Source organism: Megalobrama amblycephala, linkage group LG10, assembly GCF_018812025.1.
Source record: "Megalobrama amblycephala isolate DHTTF-2021 linkage group LG10, ASM1881202v1, whole genome shotgun sequence".
NCBI lineage: Eukaryota > Metazoa > Chordata > Actinopteri > Cypriniformes > Xenocyprididae > Megalobrama > Megalobrama amblycephala.
This window is the reverse complement of record NC_063053.1, coordinates 7,968,282-7,980,525: the sequence shown is the minus strand read 5'-3', so window position 1 is coordinate 7,980,525 and position 12,244 is coordinate 7,968,282. Positions and strand designations below refer to the sequence as shown.

General features: G+C 37.9%; 2 protein-coding genes and 1 long non-coding RNA gene across 5 annotated transcripts in view; 2 read left to right on the top strand and 1 right to left on the bottom strand.

Annotated features, from left to right (window-relative positions):
• The window catches only part of lrmda (leucine rich melanocyte differentiation associated), a 329,523-nt gene extending 324,343 nt beyond the window's left edge, over positions 1–5,180 (bottom strand). For all 3 annotated transcript variants that reach the window (XM_048204290.1, XM_048204291.1, XM_048204292.1), the window contains exons 1-2: positions 4,650–5,180; positions 3,893–3,993 (exon numbers count right to left, since the gene is read on the bottom strand). In XM_048204290.1, coding sequence (XP_048060247.1) covers positions 3,893–3,993; positions 4,650–4,691 — 143 coding nt within the window. In that variant the 5' untranslated portion in view covers positions 4,692–5,180. The remainder of the gene's footprint in view (positions 1–3,892; positions 3,994–4,649) is intronic.
• Positions 4,823–7,258, top strand: LOC125276640. Its single transcript, XR_007186705.1, has 2 exons — positions 4,823–4,948; positions 5,175–7,258. It is a non-coding gene; the product is annotated as an uncharacterized LOC125276640 (long non-coding RNA).
• A 1,559-nt stretch (positions 7,259–8,817) lies between these two features.
• On the top strand, positions 8,818–11,701 carry znf503 (zinc finger protein 503). The gene is made up of 2 exons (XM_048204289.1): positions 8,818–9,417; positions 9,812–11,701. Exons 1-2 carry the CDS (start codon positions 9,157–9,159, stop codon positions 11,240–11,242), a joined length of 1,692 nt encoding a protein of 563 aa, XP_048060246.1. The 5' UTR covers positions 8,818–9,156; the 3' UTR covers positions 11,243–11,701.
• Positions 11,702–12,244: the final 543 nt, after the last annotated feature.

Here is a 12,244-nt window from a genome sequence, read left to right as displayed (position 1 = left end):
TCTAACTTCCATTTTGAGAATTCTCAAAATAATGGTTCAAATAAATCATGACTAAACCTTAGATTTTATTAATTGCTCTTCACAGGCAGAACATAAAATATATTTTATGTAATCCTTAAAACAACAATATATATTATGATACATTTTTCACTGAATTTGGCAGTCTGAGAATTGGTAGATTCCAGGGAGGTGCTAAAATACATCATTTTAAAATTTACTAGTAGTTGCTTTGCCTAAATGACTAAAAAGGTCTATTTCACACAAATATTAAAATTCTTTCATTATGTACTCACCCTCAAGTCATTTCATTCTCTGTGACACACACACACATTTTATATATATATATATATATATATATATATATATATATATATATATATATATATATATATATATATATATATATATATATATATATATATATATATATGTGTGTGTGTGTGTGTGTGTGTGTGTATATATATAATATTAATATATATATATAATATTAATATAAATTAACACACACACACACAAAATATTAACATCTAAAATATTTCTAATTAACATCTATTAACATCTAAAAAATTCTAAATATTCTTCAAAATATGTTCTATTGTGCTTCACAAAAGAAAGTCATACAGGTTTGAAGCAACATAAGGGTGAGCAAATGATGACAGAACTTTAATTTTTGTATGAACTATCCCTTTACATAAGTGAATAAGGCTTGTTTCAGGAAGTAACAGGACACAGAAGGAACAGGACGCAGAGGTCTCAAGACATACTTAAATCATTAAATCTTAAAACTCTTTTTAACTTGACAAGCAGTATAATGCAATACTCATGGTAACGTAATGGCCAAAGATGTCCATCTACACATGTATGGCTGTAGCAACAGTGCATTAAAGGGAATGAATTAAAGGGATACGCCAGCTATTAAAATTCTGCCATTTAATAACGCTCATGTGGTTCTAAACCTGTATGACATTCTTCTATGGAACATAAAAAGATATTTTGAAGAACACTGGAAACCAAACAACACTGGAACCCATTGATTTTACTGAATGAAAAAAAGAGACAATTCTCAAAATATGTTCTGTTATTTCCACAGAAGAACATGTAAATGATGAGTAAACGATGACAGAATTTTCATTTTTAGGTGGAGCATGCCTTTAAAAGACGTCTCAGAAAGGGATTTACCTTTCAAAGTGTCACTAAAAAAGAAAAATGGAAAAAAAACAATGAAATAAAACTTAAGATTCTAAAACTAGTCAATCTCGATGACTAGTCAACTATAGTGACCCATTCTGAATACACACTAATTTCTAGATGACCTAAATTGTCTTGTGGCAGGCCTGAGGACAATGAAAGAACCTTTCCATCACTTTTGTCATGTTCACATATTTAAGTCCTCATGCTAGAGGGCAGGATGTCTGTCTATTAACTTCTTACTGTGGGGTCTTTGTGTGAACATGGCAGAAGAGGCAGTGAAATCCTGACTGTAGGCCACATCCTCACTTTATTCTGATCACATGCTTCTTTATAAATTAAATTTCATACTGAATGTAACCCTAACCCCAACAAAGCATATGACCAAAACAGCTCCAGTAACAGAACCTTCTATTCTGCTCAAAGGCTCTGTGAAGTGGTAAAAAAAAAAGAAAAGAAAAATGATTTCAGAGCAAGCTTTAACATTCTGCATTTGATATGTACGTACAGATGTCAGAGAGGGGGGCTTTCTGCTGACAAGCCTTGTTCCCAAATACCATCTTTATTGGCAGTGTGATTCTGAGTGAACAAGACTGGGGTTAGTCCAAAACATAAGTGGTGAAACCTCACTCTTCTGTGAGCACGTCGCTGCATCTGTAATGAATGAACATGACATTGTTCTAAGCATTCCTATTAATAGGCTCTCGATGTGCCCAACTATTCTCGTAATTATCTTACACATAAAAAGTTATAAATGATATGATGATAGCATAATGGTTCAATGGTGCAAGCATTTCTATCTGTAGCAATGCTACTATGTGTATGGTGAAACTATCAGGAAACATTACGGATGGTAAAATGATGCAATAAGGAGCATTGCATTAAAGAACAAACACAAAGCACAAAAAACCTCTGAACCACTTACTTTATGAGTCCAAGGATGGAGTGGTTGTACTTATTACTTCAATCGTGATCAGATATCTGTTAGTATAGCATTTTATATAATTTATGCACATGACGGTTGACTAAATTCAGTACATGATGCAAAATTACATAAAATTGTATACCTAAACATAGATAATTCTGGCCTCTACAGTGTTCAACTAATGCCGGGGCGCCAGTCACAAATGCTCATTAGGAATATTAATGTGCCGATAAGCGTACACTTATGTGCGACACATTGAAGCAGCACAGGATTTGGCAATTATTAATGTGACAGACTCCAGTGCAAAGCGAATCAATTAAATGGAAGAATCCACATTTTCAGCACAGATAACTGCCTCAAGACGACAATTTTCACATGACAAAAAGAGGCCCATTCAGAGTTCTTCAAGGCCTGACAGGTCAAGAAAAGAAGTCTGAAACAAAGGCACCTTATAACCATCATCTCCTCTCTTTTAGTTGTCAGATCAGCTTTGCTAGTCCTGCTGGTGAAATGGCATCCCCCTCCCCAGCTGCCACAAGGTGCTTCTTCATATCCTGTCAAAGGATTCTTTTATTCTATTTGCTCAGCATTAACATGTCACATTTATTGATCAGGCTTTTTATCTGGCCACAGCATGGCACGCCGCTACAGTACCTGCCGCTCTCTGATGTCTCGATGACACGGCGGACCATGTAATGCACATAATGCATGTATTAAATTGCACTTAATGCAAAAGTGTGACTGTAAGCACGACAGGTAGATTGAGTCAGAGATGTTGTATGCGGTTGGGATCCTGTCATTTATGACAATGTTCTAGAATGTTTCACATGATAGAAACATCCTTCACACAATGACTTTCTCAGCCAATTCAAGCCTTTTTCTGTAAGCAAAGGGAGTCTAATATTACATATTTAAAGGTGCAGTAGGTGATCTGGAATGCTAACATTAGCCTGCTAGCATTGAAAGCATACGATCCCATCCCAGCTCTGGTTAGAACATCACGGGTTGCCATCTTTTAATTACGAAGTTATGGCATGAACGCAGCATAAGCTCATTGTTTTGATTCAGTAGGAACTGTAAACTAACAAGTGGCTGCTGTTTGTTTGCGGTGCTCCGTGACTGAAGTCTGTCTGTTTAAACTCTCCACAGAATGAAAAAGCTAACGATGTGTGATGTCAGCGCGAACAGGGTGTGCGAGGGTATGTTAAAACATACGTTGACAGGCAGATAGTACATCGTATTATTTCTTTCGGACCGAATATAAAGATTGGATGCACATTTAATGCTTCCTACGCCTTCCACAGATGTATATTTATAAAAATACATTTACAACATTTAACATAGTGATTGCTATCAGGATATGAGGAGACTTTCAACTAGTATAACAAAAAATGTTTCTGTAGAGAATGTCCTATTGCACCTTTAATTGCCAAATATTGAATTCCTTAATGTGCATTGCCAACATCAGCGGTCAAACAGCATCTTAAAGGGCCTAAAAACAGAAGTACACCAACACGGAAGTACAAAATCAAAAACACAACAGGTGTGGAAACTCCCTATAATGGCTATTCTCCAACTTTACAGAGAGGATAAAGTGGGCCGTAATCCTGCTGCAAAACCTAGAAGAAAAAACATGATATCTCACCTTCCTCAGATCAATATTGGAATCCAGTATGTGCCTAATAGGTGCCATGTATGTCATTGCTGTCTTCCGTCATCATGGACCTCCTATTATCATGGCCTGTTAAGAGTTACACTCAGACACAAACAGTAACTTACCTCAGTAGGTTGAAGCTGAGATCTAATCTCCTCGCCAATTCTCCATATTCTGTCCCAAGAAAATCTGGAATGTCTTCCCAATCATGCCCAATGCAGGACACCTGCATCAATGCATCAGAGAGAGGAAGTGGGTCTTAGTTACAGTGAAATTATACATGTAAGTACTGAGTAATCTTAATTAACAACATGTAGCCTAGGTACTATAAGGTTAGGAGTAGGGTTTGGTATAGAGTTAGTTGCATGCAATTCAAATGCATAGTTTACTGTTATTTTTACTATAGTAAGTAATGTGTAACAAAGACACAGTAAAATCAAGTGTTACCAGGAAGAGATATCAGTTTTATTACACAGCTGGTACTTCGAATTCATATTATTTCAAGAAATAGACCTTCTTAAACATTTACTGAGCTGACGGGAATATTAAATATATGTTTGTTATGAAGCTGTTCAGCTGTGAATAAACATGTGAAGGCAAATACTTCATATACAGCTATTGTGTGAATTAAACCACTGTTATAATGTTAATTAACAACTATTTAAGCAGTTTATAATAAATATTTGTATTAATATTTTTGACTACAGTCGTCTCGCGATACATAAAATGTATTTATATTAATATATCCACCTGCATGGCACTTCATGACTTGACAAAAAACTATAAAAAACAAAACAAACGCACATTTCGGGGCGTTTGGTGTCTACTGGTCCATAATATACAATAGGTCACAGGACAACGTGTTTGCAATATTTCACTTACCTGACTTCCATTCACAACAACCATTGACTCGTTGTATGCCATTGCAGTCAAATGACAGTTCAGAAAGATAGAATCTTCTAACGAGGACCAGCACAAAAGTTTTTATGCTCATAAGAATGAAACGTTAGCTTTATGTTTTCAAACTAAACTTTTAAACTACGCTCCGTATGAAGCTTTACTTCTTCCGCGTGCTCGTGTCAGCTGATCTTAGACGGAAGCACGCGCCACTGTTCAATTGCTCAAATCAGTTTTAGCTGGTTATAAGGCATTCCCAAGGATGTTTTGCCATGAAAATAATGGTGAGTAGCAATATGGACAGCCTTCTGTTAAAAAAAGACGTTTTAATCAATGGAAGTTGGAACAAATCTCCAAAGAATGTGTTTAACATGGACGTATTACAATTCAAAAGTCATATTTCACTGTATTATAATCCTATTTTACTGTATTTCATCACATTCGTGTGTTCATTTAATAGTTTAAGTTAAAATAACACCTTAAAGCGTTATTGTTAACGTTTTATAACAGGACACGCAGAAAGGGAGACGCTCGAGAGCTTGGGAGCGCCATGACGTCACCACGGATCCTCCCATAGGCGGAAGTTTTGGACGCGCAGACAGTGTGGAGACAAGTAGGATCTCTGATCTTATGCTGGCGGTAGCGCACGAATACTAGAATAATGTAACGACTTAGTTTGGCTACTAATATATGCTTCATAAGACGCCAATGGAAATCTATTTATATTATCATCTTTGTAGAAAATAAAGGGATTGTGTCTGTAAATGTTCTTACCTGTCGTATCACATCGGAGCGCGTGTGTAATTTAAGGTAAAGTGGTTCGTTGTGGTCTCTTTTCCCGAACTTAATGATGAAAATGCTTTGTAATGCATGTTGCAAGGAATAATTACGCTATTATAGTTTTAATTGTTATTATTTTATTGTAGATGCTATGTTTTGAAAGAAAGGAAGCGGACTGAGACGCTGTTTTCATTTTAAAGTATTTGAGTTGGCTGAATATCCGCAATGTACTGTTGTGAGAGTATTTCTTAACACTAAAAGTAAATTAATAGCCTACGGTATTTTAATTGGAACTGATTTTGTGTTGCTTACTTTGACTAAGCTGCTTTACCCATCACTTAATGTCAGCAACCGTTTCAAATTTATTTGCAACTTAAGGGGTAAAAAATGTAGCCTGAGTGTTATTGTTTATTTTGATAAATTGTAATGTGCGGTTCTCAACTTTGACTACAGAAAAATATTTTAAACAAGCGCGGGGGTTTTGGGCGCTTTAGGCATAAATGACTGTTTAGTCATACATAAACATGATATGAAAATACATTTGCATTTAAATAATATCAATTATGACCCCCCCAAAATATGTTCCCATGTAAGTGTAATACCGAGTGTTTGGTATCTAGTTCAGAAGCTCATTCGTCATGCAGACAATAAAGAGAATTTTTTTGCCCGATGCTGGAAATTTATGGTTACCCTTCTCTGCCCTAATATCTCACGCAGTGTGTCACGCGCTGACAGCCTCTGCAGAAAACAATCACACATCTTTACATCCTGAAGAAACATTCTGCGTTCAGCTTGTTTAAAATGGCCGTATGTGTTGTATTAGAAAAGGTATTCTCTTTTAAAGCAAAATCGTCCCTCTATTTGCACTTTCAAAAACTTAAATACAAATATGTATTGTTAATGCAATCTATAAATAAAGAGTGAGAAATATTTTTTCTTACTTGTTTCAAATCGACTATGGTTTCCAGAATTGCACCATGTGCATGTCTTTGAGCAAGGCCTATTGTATTGTGGATACATAATTCTAACTTTTCTAAATATTAAAACACGTAAAAAAGGCAAATGCATTCAGTATAGCCTAAATATTGATTCTTGGAAAGAGAGAGTGTGAGGGAGCGAGATAATTACCTCACATATTCTTATTGGTTTATAGGCTTTTAAAATAAAATTATTTATATTTTATTTTAAAAGTTAGATGTACTTGGCTAATTTAAGCAATGTGATTTTTTTTAAGGGAGGGGGTGTCGGCTATTATTTTATTAAAAAAGTGCAATATAGGCTAAATAAAACCGCGTTTTGGGATTTATAATTGCCAAGTAGGGCAAACCAGCAATGTTTATTGTTTGTCACAGACCAGGGTTATCTGTTTCATGTGTCTGAGATACTCCAGCAAAATATACATTTCTTTCACGCTGATGACTGTCCACTCCAGGTTTTCTTGCTCTCCTAGATGACCTGTCAAGCGGATTACCGCAGAAAGAGATTAATGGTGGAGGCGGGTTGCAATAATAATCGTTTTGTTTGATGTGACAACTTTGATAGGCGTTGATTTACTTACAAACTGATAGGCTTTTAATTGAGCGCCTCCATCCAGTGAGAGATGAAAGGCAAAGCGCATTGAAAAGCTGCCCGATTGCCCCGGAGCCTCAATACTGATTAGCCGTCTCAGCGGTGAATAGTTCAAGGCTTTTTAAACTTCTTTTCTCAAAGGTCTGACAGACCATTTCTCTTTCTTTTATGTATTTTGGTATTGTCAAATAAAATGAATAATATTATTGTGTGTAAATAAAATTTAGTTGACATGAATGGAAAAACTGTCTGGACCATTTTTTATTATTGTTGTTGTTGTATTCTTGCCTCTTTTAACATTCCAAGTGAGTTAAAGTTTTGTTGTTGTTTTTTGCTTGAGGCAACGCAATAACCTACAAGTGAAGTTCACATTTGTGCAAAATATGTAGTGTCCGGAAAAAACTTAAACTGCATTTGAGACAAGGAAAATATAATTTGAAGTAGCTATCATGTACACCTGTCTGAAACCAGCCTCAGCTTGTTTAAAACAGGTCTTGCTACTGTTCAGGCAATCAGAAAAACACAACACATCGACTTGTTTCTTTTTAATTCAATGCAGAGGGAAATAAGTTATAAACATATTATATATATATATACAATTATACAAATGATAATGAACATAAATATGACAACAGGTAACTTATGAGCATGAAATTGCTTTGTTAATTTAAAATAATATTAGCTTACACACGTTTTATTGCCTATATAAAGCAAAATATATACATTGCTTGCCTCGTGTTTTTATTTTATAACTTTTTTAAGTTGTATAAAGTACAATAATTATATGGCATATTCATTTTTATATTTAAATCAGTCAAAAAAGGTCCTCAAAAATATTCGAATTAAAAAAAAAATCCTAAATAAACTATAGGATTAATGACCAGTGGTTGATTTTCTATTACTTTAATTGAAAAGAAAAAAGAAAACACACACGGGGGAAAGGTTGTTGTCTTACCGCAGGTTTTAAACAAAAACCTTTCCAAACTGAATCAAAAAGAGAAACTGCATGCCCCTCAAATTAAGTGACTGTTCTCCAGGATGCTTCTTTTGCCCTTTTCTCCGTCACTCGCGGCACATAATCAGCTTCAAAAGCTGACGTGAAGTAAGAAAAGGATTGACAGCAACTGACAAATAACTGATTGATTGTGGTCGAGCAGAATTGACAGTTGACGGAGGGGTGGGGATAGAAATAGAAGGGCGGTGTATATTATATTGAAAACATGTGACATTCACATCCCTCTATCACTGCATTGGTCTGCTCTTGTCAACGCTTGTCTGATTGGGGAATTCAAACACTACAAGTTGATCTTGTGTTTATGGTCTCATGTTTCAGTCGACTCACATATGGTAGGCGTAACAGTAAAAAAAAAAAAACTAAACGCACACAATATCTTAGACTAAATTTCAGTTTATACAAACAAAATAAGTGATAAATCAAAAAAATAGATAGTTATTAAAATGTAGTCTTAATACAAAGAGGTGTATAATAAAAATAAACCAGAATCTCACAAACTTTATTGTTTTGATTCTGTTTTTGTTAAAGGTGTTAATAATCATCAGTAAATGTGGGGCTTAATCTTATAAAAGGGCTACAAAAGAGAATAAAACAGAATTTTTTTCTCAATTAGTTAATCTTCTAAAAAAAAAAAATGCTAAAATTAAGGAAGTCTGCTCGTGAAAATGAAAAACGAGCGGTTTAAATCTCATTTTTGACAAAGGCAGCGGCGTGCACGACAACCTACATATTGAGCAAAATCTCCTCCCCCAAGTTGTCAAAATAGAGGCGCTTGCAGGAGGAGGAACGTCACATCCCCTTGACCCTCCAATCACCTCGGGGTCCCATTTGATTGGAAGGCGGCAAGGGCTTTAATCTCGGACTAATTCAGCTGCTTTTGAAGTGAAAATTTCTACCAGTTCTTGGTTTGGGAGGACAAGCGCGCGGACCTACGGGAAGAGACAGAGCGCGCGCTATGCCTGTGGTGTCACACGCGGCTCCGGATCTGCGATAGCCTCGCACTTTGCTCCATGCGGATTATACAATTTATCTTTATTTCTACTATTTGAATGAAGATTACGGCATAGTTTTTTTTTTATTTATTAATCTGATAAATGAAATACCAACAAAATACATGAGAATTGGGTCATGATCACATCGCCCTCTGCTTCTGCTTCAAGAAATAGTGATACTGATCTAGTCTGGGAAATCACCAGCAGCAGCTCTCGGAATAACAACTCCGCGGTCGTCAGCAAGCCTTTTCTCCATTCCGTCCCTCCTTCGGACCCTTTACGGCAAGCTAACCGACTTCCCATAAAGATTTTGAAAATGCTTACTGCACGCACAGGACACATTTTACACCCTGAATATCTTCAGCCATTGCCATCCACCCCGGTTAGTCCAATTGAGGTAAGATGTGAATTCGCTGTTTCATTATGTAGCTATTTTATAACAAGTCCGCATTCTCTTTTGTCGGAGAAATTACGGAAATCTTGGATTAGACGTAGCGGAGCTGAATGGATAACATGAATAAAATCCTATTGCTAACATCGTATTTTAATTCGACCAGTTTTCCTCTTTAATTCAGCTAATGTTGTAAATGCGCTTTTGGCACGAGGCATTTACCCTTTCAGCGCGTTTTGCGCGATGCGCACATTATCGACTCGCTTAAAACGTTCAAAACAGAAGCGACGAGTCGTTCAATGAAGTTTATTTGTTGTTTATTTTCACACATGCGTTGTATTGATTGTGCTTTTACACATTTGTGGTGTTTACGTCCTTTATTTTTTATCTATCCTCGCAGCTCGATGCCAAGAAAAGTCCTCTGGCTCTTCTTGCGCAAACATGCTCTCAGATCGGTAAACCGGACCCTCCACCCTCTTCCAAACTCTCCTCTGTAACATCAAACGGATCTAACGAAAAAGAGTCGAAATCTGGTCCTTTAAAACTGAGTGACATCGGTGTGGAAGACAAATCCAGCTTCAAGCCGTATTCCAAGCCAGCGGATAAGAAGGACTCGTCTTCTGGGGTGTCGAACGGAGAGAAGTCTGGTTTCCGTGTGCCTAGCGCCACCTGCCAGCCATTCACTCCCAGGACTGGCAGCCCGAATTCCAGCACTTCGGCTTCTCCGATGCCGTCAGATGGAAAGGGAGAGAGAGATGAAAAGAAAGAGTCTGATTGTAATAAAAACTGCTCCTCAGATGGATCTGCACCGACCAGCGTCAGCCATAGCAGGATAAGCGTGAGCTGTGCGGGAATTAACGTGGAGGTCAACCAGCACCAGGAGACCACATCAGGATCCAAAGCAGCGACGTCGGAGTCCTCGTCTGTCACCTCTTCGTCCTCAGCCTCCGTCCTGGGGTCAGGACTTGTAGCCCCCGTTTCTCCGTACAAACCCGGCCAGACTGTTTTTCCTCTACCCCCGGCTGGCATGACGTACCCTGGCAGTTTAGCAGGGGCCTACGCCGGCTATCCCCAACACTTCCTGCCCCACGGTGGAAGTCTGGTCAACGCACAGCTCGCCAGCTCGCTGGGCTGCAGTAAAGCTGGCTCGAGCCCTCTAGCCGGGGCATCCCCTCCATCCATAATGTCAGCTAGCCTTTGTAGAGACCCTTACTGCTTGAGTTACCACTGTGCCAGCCACTTAGCCGGTGCAGCCGGAGCTTCCTGCACACACGACTCGGCGGCTGCGGCGGCCGCGTCCGCTTTGAAGTCCGGATATCCACTCATGTACCCGACACACCCTTTGCACGGGGTTCACTCCTCGCCGCCATCTTTTGGTGGACACCCTTTGTATCCCTATGGCTTCATGCTGCCCAACGACCCTCTTCCGCATGTGTGTAACTGGGTGTCAGCTAACGGACCTTGTGACAAGCGTTTCTCGTCCTCCGAAGAACTTCTTAACCACCTGCGGACGCACACCGCGTTCACCGGGACCGAAAAGTTGATATCGGGTTATCCCAGTTCATCATCGTTAGCTAGTGCTGCCGCCGCAGCTATGGCATGCCATATGCACATGCCGCCCTCAGGAGCCCCTGGGAGCCCCGGGACACTGGCACTTAGGAGCCCGCATCACGCGTTAGGACTAAGCAGCCGCTATCACCCGTATTCAAAGAGCCCGTTGCCTACTCCCGGCGCACCGGTTCCGGTACCTGCCGCGACCGGTCCTTATTATTCTCCCTATGCACTGTACGGTCAAAGACTCACCACAGCATCAGCGCTTGGATACCAGTAAAAAACGGACAAAAACAAAACAAAACAGACTGTCCAAATTTATAGATTATAAAGATTGAAATATAAAGACTTTTATATCATCGCGCCACTGAAGGACTGGATCCGTGGACTCACTGTATTTATTTATGTCAGCTTAAAGCGGACAATAATACAAATGAAAATATTTGAGCAACTCAAAAGTGCATTACATGAACTCTGTAGATAACGTGAAACACATGTTAGAGTACTAATAAAATAGGGGTCTTCAGTTGGATGTTGATTTGGAATTGCTATGATTGTATTGTTCGTTATTATTTAATGTCTCATTGAACAGAAGATAATTTACATGCATGTTTGTTTCTTAAATCCCAAGCTGTCCACATGATTTGAAATTGCCGTTATTTTTCAGGTGTACACCACGGAGAGAGAATTGGTATTTTTTGTATGTATTCTGGAAAATAAGAAACAATTCTGTTCCATATTTCTGTCTTCGGTATTCATTAACTGAACATCACCAAAACTCAACTCAAACTAATTTCTGTCATTTAAGTAGCCTATATTGATTTTGCCGTTTTAAATACAAATCATGTAATTTCCATGGTTGCAGCCTTTTTCAGGTTTTACAGTTCTACTAAACTATTTAATTTCGAATAAGATTTAAAATCATGAGTGTATTCGTCGGTGTCTGAGAGATTTTATTATTATTATTATTTTTCTAATGACTGAGCCAGCAATCAGCCTATATTGAAAGTTTGGTATAACGATTTTCAGCAATGACGCCAAAAACACGTTTGAAATAATTTCAGGTTCATTTTTATTACTTATGCTTTGAAGTTTATGAATAAAAATAGTTTATTTCTAAATACAAAAAGTATTTCGAAATACTTTATTTCTTCTAAGTGGGCGACGATAAATAATCGGTGTGACTTATCATCTTTTTTCATATTTTTACAAAGAAAATGTTTTCAGCACAACTTTTAGGTGAATGACACGACCGGTGTTCGCTTTCGTATTCAATTTCATA

Coding starts and splice junctions, on each gene's coding strand:
- znf503 (XM_048204289.1), top strand. CDS start 9,157: ATGATCACATCGCCCTCTGCTTCTGCTTCAAGAAATAGTGATACTGAT. Junction 9,418..9,811: donor CCCCGGTTAGTCCAATTGAG/GTAAGATGTGAA, acceptor CTATCCTCGCAG/CTCGATGCCAAGAAAAGTCC.